We start from the raw sequence: 16,170 nt of genomic DNA on the forward strand, positions 1-16,170 counted from the left end.
ATAGCAAGTGGTATTAGCCATTCATTTGGAACTAAAACAGAGGGTACATTCAATAATATAGTGATGTAATTATAATAAAATAAAAATTAGTTGTGACAAAAGAGGTCTCTTCTCTTAACTTCTTTGATTGTATGATCATTTCTGATATTCTTTTAAAGCAGACTCTTTACTAATTGTGCATCAATTTTCTTAAAAGTTAAGGCAACATTGAGAGTAAAGTTATGTATTTCCCAGATGCACTGTGTTTTTCACTATAGTTTTATTAAAATAAAATATACGCATAGGTACAGAGCAAGGACACTGTTATCCAATGCACTAAATTAGGTAGCTGAGTCAAGAATGACAACAAAGGAGACCAGATTTTGAAGAAAAAAACAGGTTACTGAAGACGTAATGTTTGACATCTGTTATATGATACTCTAATAGTAGTCAGCCAAAGCCAAAAGAGTGCTATTGTGCTTCAGATGAGATATATCTAGAACAGTGCTGACTATTTGCTGAATTACATGTATCCCTCAATTTTTGTTTGAAGTATATGTCTTACCTTGAAATGAAGGAGAAAATATTTTTTACTTTGTCTCTTAAAAATATTGGGTTTAAGTGTGGCCAGTTCTGATGGCTGGTGCACACCATGCTAGAGGTTGTTTTATGAGCAAAGTGAGAAATACTTCTTGTTTTGCTAGAAGGTATCCAATTCCTTTGAAATCAATTATAACATTTTTATTGACTCTAACAAAACAAAACAAAAGATCAGACCAATAATGTGTAAGTCTTTTTGAAAATTTTATACTGAAAAATGAAAATTAGCACTATTTTTCTTGCTTTTGCTTTCTTTTCTTAACCATGCATGTTAGGTTGCAATACAATATGGAAAGTCTTTGACATACTCAATCCAAATGGAAAACACATTTTTTTATCTTATGTTCTACAGTATCTTTTCCCCTTCCCTTCCCTTCTCTTCCCTTCTCTTCCCTTCCCTTCCCTTCCCTTCCCTTCCCTTCCCTTCCCTTCCCTTCCCTTCCCTTCCCTTCCCTTCCCTTCCCTTCCCTTCCCTATTCTATTCCTTTTCTCTATTGCTCAACTTTACTATGTCTGTGATAAACTACTAAATTTGGTGAGGCAGATTTAGTTTCCCATTCTTTTTAAAAGCACTACCTAAAAACTTATCTTCATTAAGTGCCACTGGGAGTCTGGCACCACATAACTAATCAGAGATTTCAGTAGCTTCATGTCCATGTGATACCTCAAGTTCAAAGAAGACCAAGACATCCTGATTGGTGCTTTGTTTCACTCAAGTTATTAAAACTGCCCAGACCCCCTTAAATGTTTTTTAAAGTAATCCTCTTTATTCCTCATCAATAACCTAAACCATTATAAAAAAGCTAGATAATTTTCAAATTTGCAATGTGATTAAGAAAAAAATGATGATTCTTAACTAAGTGGAAAGATTGAAACTCCTAGTGGATGCAACCATTTCAGATATAATACTGTTTTCCATACTGCTTCAAGATTTTTGCTTTGGAATTTCATTCAACTTTTGTGACCTTGATGTTTTTCCTCAAAAGGCATGCTGGGAAATTCCCAGAGGTGTGTACTATGTGTGGGAATGTATACAACCAAAAAGGGTCAGAAGAAAAAAATAATATGGGTCATTAGATATGCACTGTCTTCATGTATTCTCTACAAAGCTACAGCTGATGAAGCTGACACCACTAGAAAAATAAAGTTTTGTTCACAAGGTCATATAAACATCACAATTTTTTGGATAATTCCTTTGATGTAGCACATCTTCTAATTCAATTACGAGTTTTGAAATCTTATCACTTGATCAATAGATTTTCCTTACTCCTTTTCCCATGGCTTGATAAAAGTTTAAGACAACTGATTACTTATGAGTTTGGCCAAATGAAAAAAATTACTTTTAACCTGTTTATGTTGCATTTTAAAGCTTTAATTTAAAACTTAAAACTATATTCCACTTTTACTTTTCTTCTAAGATGCTTTGAAATTGTGGAGGTGATATGCAACTGCTTACAAGCTTATAACACACAATTTCTTGAAATTCCTGATAAACTTATCAGTATATAAAGCAGTCACATTCAAACATGATTTTACTGCAAATAGTTCTTCCAATGTAAGAACTATAAAAGGTGCTTCCTGTATTTGGAATGAACTATAACTCTCACCTGAAAATAAATGATTTCTTTACAATAGTCATGTCTGAGATAGATAATGATCTCTTTACTAGTAATAAAGGAGATACAGGTAGTAACAGTTGGATTTGGTTTGTTATAAATCAATAACTTTTCTTTTCTGCAAAAAATCTTGAAAGAAAAATATTCATTTTTTCCTAAAGTTTTTGTAGAAATTATCATTTTTGACAGAAAGAGATAAGAATGTTTTTGCTTTGTAATTGAGAAAACTCTCAGAAAGAAATTCATATGAAAATTTTCTACTGGAAATATATTTGTGGAAGTGCTATTTTTTATCTAAATTTTATTTTTAAAAATGTGATTATTTCTTTTGGCAGCATAAAAATCCTGTGCAGAAAACTGCAAGTTATTCTTCACTACCTTTTAATATTATTTAATGATAGGAAAAAGATGCAGAAGAAGATACACAATATGCCTGAACTGTAGTCATATATGAAAACATAAATTATGTGGTAAGTGATACATGTAAGTAATCACCTTTTCTTACATTGCACTCACTGAAATCATATCTGACATATGTAATCACACATAAAAATTAGGGAAATTATTTTGAGCCTAGCACTATCACAACCCAGGCATTTCATTAAAGACTGCCTGCTGTTTTTAAATGGCAAAGCTTATTTTTGTTATTTTTCTTTTTGAGATTGTTAATCCATCTTAGGTGGGTAAAACCAGCTTTTGAAACCAGCCATCATAACCAAACTGTACCTAAAAATTTTGGTCACCATATAGGTAAAGAACCAGCCTTTTTTTTTGCAGAAGGTAATCTGAGACTATGGATCAAGATAAACAAATATTTAACTCAGGCCAATAATTGTTACCATAAGCAGAAATGAGGAAGTAACTGAACTTTGATTAACTTGCAGTATTTTGTTGCTCTGGACGTGTATTTATGTTTAGTTTTTTATTCCTAATTGGCAGAAGTTCATCAGAGATCTTTCCTTGGTCAGTTTTACCATATATGAATCATAATCAGTGATGGGGGAAAAGGAAGGAATCTGAAATAAATGAACTACTACTTAATGCATTTCAAATGGATTTATTTTACAGCGGATCTATTCCTTTTTTTTTCCAAGTTAATTCTATAAAACTTCAGGAAGTATTTAACTGATTTAAATAACAGATTTTTCACATAAGTATGCATTGGAAGAGGTTTTTAGTTTGTTTTTTTGTACTATACTAATACTTACGATACAAGGCACGGGCCATGTAAACATTACTTATTTTAGTAAATCGTAATCAGATTGGTGGAGTGGTCCCAATCAACAGAACTGCCCAAAGTGAGTAAAAGCCTGTGGGATTAGGACCTACATTCTTGCATTAGCAGCAATTTTATGGCAATTAGTTGGTAGAGGCAAAAAAAAATTCATTGAACAAGTACAAATGAAGGTAATTTAAATATTGAAAAATGTAGGGATTTTTAAATGTACTGGCAACTTGCATTATTTTATTGCAGATTTCATGGTACTTAGTGTTTGCATTAAAACTGCTGGGATCAAGAGATTACAATGAAATCTCACTGTTTGGTTTATAAAGAAAAGGCTCCAGGGAAAACCTTTAAATATGAAGGAAGTATGTCCTAAGAGCTCCACAGTGAAAAAGAACTCTAAATATTATTTTAATAATTCTCATGGTATTTTGAGCATTACTTTTAGAATTGGTAGTGCTGATATTCTATTTGGACAGTTACTTAAGGTGAAAACATCCTGTGTGTGATACTGCATAATATGTGATGTTTTTGAAACTACTGCCATGAGTCAGTGTTTCAAGTTTGATCACATAAGTAAGCATTCATTTCCCTTTATTCACAAATAATTGACAAATTTGTTATGAGTTCTTTCTTTGTAAGTTCTTTTCTTTTGATTTCCAAACGGAAGCCAAAATTAGCTTGCACTTCATCTTTTAAAATTTCATAACCATTTTATTTTATATGTTTCCTTGGTTAAAAGAAAACACAACAGCAACTAAGACAATTGCCTGGGATCAAAGCTAAAAATACCAAGAAAATCTCTTGAGATCAGTGAGGAATTGCTGGTGCTGATATCAGTCAGGTCTGAAGTGTACTTGATACTGGGATAGTGTGAAAAAGATGAGTTTGCAGACCAAAAAAACAGATGGCCCCTTATCACCCCGTGGGGCTAGACACACAAGAGCAAACTTCAGAGAGGCCTTACCTTTACCCTGTCTGTCCCTATCAGGAGAGACTGTTATATTAAGGGTTATTGCCTCTCTAGCTCTCCCTGTGATCAGCTTTTGAAGTCCACGGCCAAGAGGCCAGTGTGAGAATATCACCCCAGATAAGAGGTGTTTGCTCTGTGAAATATTCAGGACAAGAATCCATGGGCCTTGCGATAGTTCAGCAGGGAACCACAAACTCCAGCTAATATCTTCTAATCCCTGTTGGTTTCAGAACTACCCACCATAAAAAGCATAACTGGCTGTTTATTTGTGCAGGCAAGAGATAACATCTTAAAGTTACAGTCTGCCTTAAGTAGCAGAGATGTGAAGCCTGAAGAAACGAACCATCCAAGCTCATAATCAAAATTGTGTGTGCTCCCTTCTTCTCTGTCTAATGAGATGTAAACATTTTGGCTGGTGTTTCTTTTGCAAGATATTAATCAAATATATTGGTTAGGAATCACAAAGGATAGTCTGGTCTGCAAATTACATGTCTTCTTTTATAGCATTCTGAAGCTGTGAACAATATGTTAAAAATTTTCCCATGGTGCAACCAAGTAAATACTTGTGGCACATTTCTATTTATTACAGAGAATAGTTAAATTCTAAGACATAAATCTTGCTCTTCTACTAAAGGCTTTACAAATTCCCAAAGACAAGCCTAATTCCCAATGCGACGATGCTATAAAAGATCGGACACTTTATTATGGAGAAATCCACATTTGGAGATGTTTTTCAGCAATTTTCTCTCAGGACCCAATCCTGTGAAAAGCACATTCAAGTTGCTGAACACTGTGTCAAGCTCCATTCAAAATGCAGAATTTCAGAATGGTCCTAAAGTACTTAATTGGCCACATTTAAATTGCAATTTGACAAGATTAATACTGCCTTATGCAGAAAAAGTGCCTTTTCCCTTTCTTCATTCCATTAAATGACAGTCTTTTGATTTTAATAAGGAAAAAGAATTCATAAGTTTAAAGTTCAAAATGGAGAGAAGATGCCACCAGGTTTATCTTTTTTGCATCCTCACATCAGGTACTGTCATTAGCCAGTGTCACTACTGTCGCGGGAAAGAAAAAATAACAAGAGGTAGGTGAAGAGATAAGGGAAGATGACTGAAAAGGGAAAATAATTCTTAATGGCTCTGTGGAACCTCTTTTTTCCATTGTAATCTATCCTCCGCCCTGTCCCCAACAACTACCCTAAATCAAGTAACTGGCATCTGATGTATTCTGCAGATGGATCGGCACTGTATATCTGGAACATAGCATACAGGTGGTTTTTCACTTGCACTAGTTAGTTAACTAGCCAGCAGACACATCTTCTATTTGTGGGGCAGGAGTGGGAAGGGAAAATGGAAATCTCTCCTGGCCGATTTACAGAAGGAAAGACTAAGTGAAAGAGCAGGTCAAATAAGTGCTTACTTATTAATATTTCTAATTGCTTTCGTTTCCTGCTTCGGCTGTCCTTTTCTGGAAAGCACACTGGTTAACCAGAAAATCACTGAAAGCACTGGGCAATAACAAAACCAGTGCTAAGAGTTTTGAATCCTTCAGACGTCTTTTGAATGTCTATTCAGTTAGAGATGAGTGCCCCACATGCTGGAGATGAGGATTTCTCTGAACACAGCAAATAAGGTGAAATGTTCACTGATCTAATTCTGTTTCCTTTGGTTCAAATGGTAGTCTAAGCCATTGACATGTGCTTTCGTGACAGCTTGTGAGAGCAGATTCCTCAGACCAACATCAGAATTCTCCATCCACCACTTTCATACATTTTTTCTGTATTTCTCCAAATTGTAATCCTCTTTTTAAGAGGAAATGTACAAAAAAAAATCTTTTCCTCTTTACCTTTACCTTTTACTGTGCTATATCCTAAGAGGATGCAAAGGTTTTCCAGTAAACTCTTCTCTGTTCAATTCCACAGGTTACTCTTTCCTCATAGAACAGGATTTTGGGAATTTTCCAAGTTTCATATTTATTAACGTAAATGTAGTGTAAATGTCAATAATGCTGGAATCTCTAGCAAAGAATTCTGAACTGAAAGTTGCAGTGCAAGAGGAAACTTCAGGGGTAGAAATGCAGGAATAGATGTAGCATAATCTGACATGGGAGGCTGGGCAATTCAATGGCTGTATCCAAGCCATATGAGATGCGGCACCAGCCAATGCTAAGGGATAGGAGGAGAAAGAGATCAAAATGTTTCTTCCCTCAGTAAATACAATGAAAATACTCATGACTGGTGGAATGTCACCAGTAAGCTTGTCATCTGCTTTGATGAAGTGTACATGTGCCTTTTGTATTTTATCAAGCAACCATTCAACCTGCATTCAAGAAGTCACCCTAGAAAACAAACAAACATGGCTTTCCAAAGTGATCAACTGGAAGCAAAGTTTTGATGCTATGTGTTCATGCTGCCAGTCATTGGATTCCCTTACATTTTCTAAGAAGCAAAAGGAGCAAATGGAAAATCTCTGATGTGAATCAGGAGATTCTCCAAAGACACACGTTACGAATGTCCATTCCTCCACCTCCAAAGTCCCTCAAGATACACTCCCCAATCCCACTGCATAACCATCTTATCATCTCCAGTACATCAAAAGTAAGCAAATGATGTTAACCGAAATCAATCTGTGAACCCAGAACTCAGACAAGAAGGCAGCTGTGGCAACTGAGTAAATTTAACAGTTTTCTGCTAACAAAAGGTATCCTCCCCTTTCTCTCCCACCCTCTACTCCCCTGCCTTGCACTAGCTCTCTCACCCATTGGTCCCTCCATAAGCCAGTTTGGCTTGATGACCTAACAGAAATCTATCCACCTTTTTTGGCTGGATAAGTTTTCGGAAGAGCTGATGAGTTAATGTTGCATTTATTTAATGAGGGATTGGACAAGAAGCAGAGTCTGTGCAAGGTAAGTAAAGGACAATCCAGTAGTGGAAGTGGTATGCCACCCCCCACCCCCTTTTTCAACAGCAATGAGCTGTTAGAGCAGCTCACACCATCTAGTGGAACTGCACTCTGGAGTAGTTAGGGCCAGACTTTCCAAGGTCATAGCTTCTTGGACTGACAGGTGAGTCAAAAAGGCCTTCTTGCTTATAAAGAGAAGAAATTAGAAATGGCATCATAAAAGCCTGCAATGCTATTTTTAGAGACTTGAACTGTGTTTAAACCACTACCAAATCAAAACTCTTATTCTGTTTAATCAGCTGTGAATTTGCATGCTCTTTCTTTGCCTGTCTTCCTTTAACATCTATATTACTTTAGCCAGTAGTCCCAGTTAGGACTGAAACTCTTTCACACTAGATATTCTACAGTTAGGAGAATATATAGCTCCTCCCCAAAGACCTTATAATCACTCTATCCTAAATAACTCACAGTCAGCCCACCGTACTGTGCAGTAGGTAGTTATAAGCATTTTTGGTGGCTCCTTTACAAATTAAAAGAAAACTTTTAGTCTGCGGTACTTGAAATATTCAGAATTGCCACATAAAATATTTTATAAATATTGAAGTTGGCACTTAGCAAACCTTTCATTTGACATATAACTGAGGTACCAAGCTTAGATGCAGATCAATTCTACATCCAAATTCAGTGATATTCAGTTCTAGCATTTTCCTTTGGTCTGTTTTTAACATGTATACTACATATCAAACACAGCTGGAAATTGAAAGATTCCAAGATAGAGTAGGACGACTCCAATGATTCAAGAGACTGTTGATAAAGAACCAGATCATTATGTTTGGTGCAAAATTATTTGCTAGAGAGTGAAAGTAACATTATATAACACTCCTTGAAAATTTATAGATCTGATCATCAGGCATAATTTCAGACTTTTAACCTGATCTCTATAGAACAGGCTGCAAAATTTCACTAAGTGATTTTTACATCGTCTCTTGTATCTGAGTACACAGCAGCAGACCTTTTTGTAAGGATATTACAAGAACATTATAAGTGTTTATAAGTCTCATTTAAAGCATCCAGGTGATGGTAAAGGCACCGTGGCAGATCATTCGTTCCAGTGATCAATTACCTCATTAAAATGTGCATGCTACTTCTGAATTTGTCTGTCCTTAGATGCTACATATTTTACCTTCCTATCAGGTTGCATGCCACATCCAGAAACCTCATTATCAAAAACATTACCCCCTGTGGGAAGTTGAAAACTGTGATCAACCATATGAAGAGCAAAGCAGAAATCAACAGGACAGAAACTCAACTTCAACCTGTTTGCTCCAACTTGTGTTCTGAAAAAGCACCAGTTCCTACTATGAGAAGAAGTATTCCTAGAACGGAAGACCTTTATGCTATGTGTAAGTCAGCAACCCTTTTTATCTTTAATTTCTACCACTTGAAGTGACATATCCTTTCTAAATAAGTTGATGTTTAGAGCATTTATTGTTTCCTCTGTCGTGGTTAATCAGACAGACTGTGGACTCTTACAGTGAAGTCTTCTAAGCCTTACCTGCGGAGGGCTCAGGAGGAGGAAAGCTCTTTATAGCTTTACCACGTATTTCATTGGCCCCACTTGAACAGAGTGTCTCACGGCATAATGTGACTTTTGATAAGTTAAGGAAGTTATTGCAATTTGGCCAAATAGAAACTTAGTAAGTTGCAAATTCACTTAATAGGAGTCAGTTACATTTTAGATACTGGATCACAAATTTGGCATAACAGTAAACAGGTATCCAAACCGACACTGCAGGATTTACTCCTTAAATGCCTGCAGTGGTATCTTTTCCTACTGCTAATTGCTGATCTTATTTTGCACTCTGGTGTCAAATAGCATCCTTGGAATAACAGGGTAAAACAACAGGAAAACTCTAGTAAATCACGATGGCCCTTAACAAATGCAGTGCTCTGGGAAGATACGTACCCTGAACAAAATCTTAAGTGTTGTCTGACACTTCTCTAATTACTTCATTCTTTTTATGGAATGATCACCATTTAATGAGCAATTGTGTTCAATATTTACTTGAACAGTAAAGTGATACCAGGGACCTTATTGCAGGCATTATTCTAAGAAATGATCTATAAAACAAGGAGAAAGTACTTCAGATCAGGATAATGTTACAGGCAGAAATTCAAAAGTCAGCAGAGCTAAATTTGAAAACACTGCACTTACAGGATCTAACAAACTGCAAATTTATGATCAGATCTGGCAGATCTTTTTCAGATCTGTACACTTCAGAAAATTGAAATGGCATGATAACACCGTATAATTTAACAACGGTCACAGAAATTAACTATAAAATAAAGCACAGAATATATCAGCTCAACTTGCAGTAGTTCCACCTAAGCATCATCAGGATGAGATGAAACAACAAATTCATATTCTTCAAGCATATCCTTCCTATCCTAAATGTAAAATCCTTTTATCCCCTATATTTCTTTTCCATTGTTTTTCTTATATTTTCTCTTTGATACAATTTTTTACTACTCCAGTACAAGAAGTGTATTTTGTACAGTTATGTTTTCATAACATTTAATATTTTTATTGATATTTTGCCCATTACTTTATTTAAAAAATAGTGCTATTCTAATAATAAAAAGGAAATACTAGGTTAGTAAGAAACTGATGCATGTTTTTCTTTTAGCTGATTATAGTTTATATTAAAATTAAAGTACCTTTATGGTCCTTGATCTAAACAAAGGCCTCCCAATGATATCAATAGTCACTCTGTATAAAGATCAAAAACAAGTATACCTGGTTGTAATTTAAATAATTTTTTTACTGAGTGTTGAATAAAACAGATAGTTAAATATCTATAGTCATACAATAAATAAAGCTTAGCTAGTGAAGGATAGTGATTGAATATATGAGTTTGCATAAGTTTACATCTTTACAGTATTATAAATTGTAGAATGAGTTAGTCTCTCTGAACAACCAGAAATAAATATTATTTTTCTAAGAGTAAAGCAAATAAATAAATACCTATGTACACTCACGTATATACTTATTGATGTTGTAAACATTGTTAACACGTAATTAGGACATGCCTATGTTGCAATTTATTTTTTGTTACATTATATTGACATGAGGCAACATATTCCTTAAGTTTTTAGGGCAGATCCTCAGCTGAGGAAAATTAGCAATGTCTTTTAGTTGTACCAGTTTACACCAGTGGCTATTACTGTTCTCTGTGTACGCATTTGCAAGCAGCACCTTTAGTAGCTAGTGCTGCGTCGTGAGATCTGCCAGCTCCACAGAGGTGCCATCACAGAGGTGTGACAGCTTGTGGTCAAAGTACCAGTGGACCCCTTAGAGAGTCCCCACTGGTGTACCCCACTTCTTCACGTAGCCTTTAGCAACCAGTTTAACCGAGCAGCATTGATGCGGCTATGCTGATACAAGGATGGACTTGACTGACATAAATAGCTCCCATTTTTTTCTTGAATTATTGCAGTTAGCAAAGTCAAGTTTGAGTCACGGGAGAGGCGTAGCAGAAATATCTGAGATAAGCTGCCTGAGGATCCCTGATAATCTGCTGCCAGACCCTGCCGGAGGTGGTACCTATCACTGATGCCACACACTAGGCCCGGAGGGCTACCTGAAAGAGCTAAACTGCCACATGACAAGGCCACATTACACTATCAACAACCTCTCTTTCTTTTCCTTTCCTTCTCATGTTAAATGTGGTGTAGCCATGATGGCCTAAGGACACAGGCAAAGGAAAGTTTATGAGTGGAGAAGATATTTTTACCAGAAAAACTGGTAGAGTTGGAAAGTGACTCATTTTCAAGTACAGCACCTTTTTTAGAAAGACCTTCTTCAGGACATAGGGCTTGTGCATTCAGAAGTTTATCTACTGTTTCCAGTTATGCTAGGTGTTCTGATAAAAGATATTGTCTATAAAGCTTGCCTTTTCTTACTGAGGTATTAGGAATATAGCTGGTACCAAAGGCCTAAGAGCTTTCTGGCAGCAGTGAATTCCTCCATATGCCACTAGTTATCTCAAGTCTTCAAAGCCCATTTTGCAACAGATTATAAAATCCACTACTAGACTTATGCACATGGACTCAAGTATCTGTTCTGAGTTGTGTTTGTGTGGGTGTGTGCATAGGTACATATAAGTGCCTTTTGAAATAGTAGCACTTCATTGAACATAGGGATTGGAATAAAAGATAAAAATAGGTAACCCAGAAGAAATGTGTCCGACAAATTCTCAAGATTGGAGGGTGAAAGAAATTTTTTACCTAATTCTCCTTCTCTTCTCTACATTGAATCAAAAAAAAATCACTTCAAGGCCAGATAAAAATTACTTAAATACTCACTAGACTAGTGAAAAACTTTCTGCTCAAAAAAAGTCAACAGACAGGGAGGAACTGTAAAGGCCAGTTGGAGAAAAAGTTCAGGAAAGAAATTTGAAAAGTGCAGAAGGAAATGACAGATTCAAACCTCCTTTCCAATCTTTTTTAAATATTATTTTTTTCAGTGGGAAAAAAAATTAGCGATTTATATACTGGAGTGCCTGCAGATAAATTAGGTGAGTGAGATATCTTCTAGCTCTATTATCATTGTTCTTTCTTGGCCGTTTTCCATGCTTACGCTCTATTAGAGGAGATGAGGATCATCTCACTTTGAGAAAGCCTGACTTGCATATCAAACGTAACACTGCATTGAAACCAGCTGCAAAGATCTGTAGGAGTATTTTGTTGCTACGGTATTTGTTTAGTACTCAGAAACCACAAATGGTCAGTCAACTAGATTGAACATAATTACAATAAAGCAAAAAATTAAAATACAAGGTTAAGAGAAGTTAAAATTTACTCCTCTCAAACTGAATAGATGTAATGGACCAAATTATTCTTTATGCAATTCCATTGACTTCCATGTAGTTACTCTAAGGTTGTAATTTGTCCAAACTGTTTTCTTCATCCTTCACATTTATGACTGGGGAATACTGATTGGATAGTACTTTTTAATTTTTCTTCTCTGTGAATGCACTCTGAAGTGGAGACATAAATAATTCCTTATCAAGAATTTAGTGTCTCTCTAACACTCTTTAACAGGCAAGGTTAGTAGCTAAGAACCTAACTTCCCTCCTTTGATGTCTATGTTTTCCTAATTTATATGTATAAAGTTTGTATTGCATCATCAGAAATGAGAAAATCCAATATATTAAGTGTGCACAAAGTGCTAGAGATTTATAAAGAAAGAATTTTTACACGTTAAACCTTCACTTTACATTTACTTGCTTTGGATATAATTTCTGATTCTTATAATGAATTATATCAGAAATTTGCATGAACACCTATCTGTAGTCTTTAATATGAATGTTTCTCTTCAGACTTTAAATGATTTTTGTTATAGACTGTTCATTTTTCTACATACCACATATAGTATGTTATGTTCTGAGAAGGTATGGTGGAATGTAGAGAATTTTATTTTGGGGAAATAATAAATTCTTTTGGCTCTGTACAAAAGGCTTTATTCATCCCTCAGGTGCATGATCATTATCTGGGTCTATCTGGGCTTTTTCCTTAATTTAAACAAGAGCCACCTACTGTAAATCATCTTTTCTGGCTTACAGACACATGTGCAACCTTGCAGATGTGCAGCCTCTTAGATTTAAAAATGTACTATCATTTCAGACTCTATGAAAAGCTATGAAGAGTTCATTAATCCATTCACAAATGAAAATTAGCCTAAGCTAATTCCAATATAAAGCACCCTTTCTTTGTTGTCAGGCTGAAATTCAGTTTATCCTGAGAGGAAAATATGAAGCCTATTGCAATTTATAGGCAAGTTGTTGAAACTGCTATGCCAGAAAATCAGGTATGGCCCCTTAAGCATGCATTCTCAACTGCAGATAAATATCCAGTGCTACTCTACACAATAACTATTTTTAATCACTTGGAAGCTCATCTCCCTACCATATAAGCTCACAAAATGATGTCTCTCTCCCAGGAACCATACTGATGAAGAAAAATGACAAGCAGCCTATGGAAAACCCTTTCACAATCCTTTTTCGTGCACAACATTTGATTGAAAAATGAAATACACATACAAGTAATACTCCAACTTGTGCTACTGTGTTTCTTTCTTCTCTAGTGTAACCACTGCATAAGGCTTAAAAGCTCTGCAAAAGCTCAATACGTATTACTCCAAGCCACAGAGACATTTTCGTTCCTTCCCATTTGTAAATTAGCACCCTTGTGAGTGTGTTTCAGTAAGGCCTTGCACTGCTCTTTGCATTCTCACTTTCCACAGCACGCCAGTACGAACTCTCAGTCTAGCTCTTCAGCTATCTCTTTGTCCCTGGTATTCAGGGGAACCTGTAAATTGTGCAGTTAAAATGAAAATAAAACATATGTGGCTCATCCCTACTCCTCCTGAATTAAATGAAAAAATGCCAACTTCATTCCAATGACCTGCAATAAAAGGCGGAGGATCAGAGGATAAAAGCCCTCTGAGTTGGTGTCCATTTGCGCATGGTGTCAAATGCCGTTAGCTCTCATTGACTTCTCTGGACTTTTCCCCAGGCATTTGTTATTAGCACCAAAGATCAATATTTTATAACTGTTTTTATACCGATATTATGGTATTTCTTGAGAATATATATACTGAAGAAAGTTATGCACAGTACTAAACAAGGACACCATTTTGTGTCAAAGCATGGAAACTGATTTATATATAGTGACGTTACATTGCACAGCACTGTACAGGCTTTTACTACATTATTCAGTCTTGCTTAACACCCCAGCTTCACAATCATTTTCAGAATATCCAGTAAGAGCTAGTGACTTTGGAGTGCTAGACAGGAGACACCTCAAGTAGACCTGTCCTTTAGAAAGCATTGAATCTCTGCCCTGAATACACTTTCTGGAAGACAGAAATAGGCATTCAAACACTGAGGCACCCAACAAAGTAGTCTTTTTAGAAAATTTTGACCTTTGTGAACACTGATGTAATTCAGGATTAATACCAATAGATTTGAACAGATTACAACAAAAGAGCAATATGAGATTGGATTTAGGCCTCCAAAGTTTAAAATCTCCAATATATTTTCAAAGAAAAATAACTTACTCCAGCATTTGGAAAACAGGGCCTATTGAAAAGCATGAAACCTCTGAAATGCTATTTGAATGCCAGAAAAGTAATACTTTAAAAAGCCAGGACAAAAATGCCAAAAGGAACAGAAAGGAGTGAGCCAGCAACATGAACATGTTCATTTCTGCACTGCTCCATGAGCCATATGGGACCCTAGAGTACTGTGGCTATCTATGAATTTTAATTAATGGGCAATCTCTACCTTCAGTTACATGCGTGTAATCTCACAAAGTAGATATATGTACATAATTTGGACTGAAAATAAGGTTCCTAGCTAGAAGGGATGCCAGCTCAGAAGCATGCACCTTATGACTAATACCTACATTTGGCTGTAACTTTATACCCGCCTAACGGAGGGTCATGGCCTTCCACAGCATCGAATCCTGCTGATACTAGGACAATCTCTGGATCAAACTCATTGGCAGCTGGCATAATCACAGTCCTGTAGAGTGAAAAAAAAAAAAGCAGTTGCAAATTTAAAGAACTTATGTCTTCATGATATAAATTGCCACAATTTCAAAAATGCACAATGCGACAAGATTTTATACATCAAAGACATTAATACTTTCCTTTAATTAAGGCAGTTTTCATTATAGTTATCCAAAAACAAACAAACTCCAAGACTTTAATTTATTTCTTTCTATACTCACTCTTTTTTCTTTTCTCTATTTTAGGGGAAAAAACGCAGGTACATGCGAAAGCCTCTAATATTACACACACATCTGTGCCTGTTTTATCCTGCTGCCTATAAAAAGCTGCCTCTTCCAGGGAAGTGACTAATGGTTTACAGAGAGCGCTCAAAGCCTGAGTGGAAACCGGGACTGCTCCAGTTAGTGTGAACTTGGTGCGAATTTGAACTATAAATTTCTTTTGGGAAAATGTTTGCTTTCCAAACTTTTTTTCCTTAACATTTTTAAATGTTTGTCGAGGTGGGGGGTGACTCTAGCAAAGGAAAAACATGAAATTCCCTTAATCAAATCCAGACTATGTTGTCAAGCCTTTCCAAGGTCAAGCATAACAGGAATGTGACAACCACAAACTAGTGACAGCAACCCCTGCTGGTGTCAGTAAGATAATTCAGTTCCTCACAGTCACAAAGATTCCACTTTTTTAACCCCTTCCTTGACAAACTCGATGATTTTTCCTGCTGTTTTGTTTCAGTTTTTCTCCAAACTCAAAGCATAAAAAAATGTATTGAAGGAAAAGATAAAATTTTGCATTCTGTATCCATAGGTGCCTTCTTTCAAGCTGACTTTCCACAGTCAATGCCTCAGGATAATTTTTACACTAGCATGACAGACACAGAGCCTGTAATGACTGTGTTAATGAAGGGAGATGTCATTAATGTTAAAAGACAAATATACTAACGAATGCTCTAATCTAAATGTATTAATGCCAGGAAATCCCAGTTTGCAGTGGTCAAAGTCTTAAGATGAGCTTTGCCTATGTGCAATATTATTTGTCTTAGTTCAAGTAATATTCATTCATTTATTTATTTATTTAATAAGCTTAGGCAAAAGAGATTATGCTTTTGTTGAAAGATTTAGATTTTTTGCGGAGAAAAAAATAAATTAACTCTTTAGTTTGTTTTCAATTTATTTCTTAGACTGTATTCTATGACCTTTGATTCCCTCAAAGGTATTTTTAACATTAGGGAAGTGTTCCTTTTACTCTTTACTCAGGACAATTTTTCTGGCCATTACACTGAAATTGCACGAAGAAAGTCTGTG

General features: G+C 35.7%; 1 protein-coding gene across 1 annotated transcript in view; it reads right to left on the minus strand.

Moving 5' to 3' along the window:
* The window catches only part of HDAC9 (histone deacetylase 9), a 306,119-nt gene that overhangs the window by 46,422 nt on the left and 243,527 nt on the right, over window positions 1–16,170 (minus strand). Inside the window, exon 22 of the mRNA XM_064506335.1 lies at window positions 14,764–14,882. Coding sequence (XP_064362405.1) covers window positions 14,764–14,882 — 119 coding nt within the window. The remainder of the gene's footprint in view (window positions 1–14,763; window positions 14,883–16,170) is intronic.

The sequence above is a fragment of the Dromaius novaehollandiae genome, chromosome 2 (genome assembly GCF_036370855.1).
Source record: "Dromaius novaehollandiae isolate bDroNov1 chromosome 2, bDroNov1.hap1, whole genome shotgun sequence".
In the NCBI taxonomy this organism is placed as follows: domain Eukaryota; kingdom Metazoa; phylum Chordata; class Aves; order Casuariiformes; family Dromaiidae; genus Dromaius; species Dromaius novaehollandiae.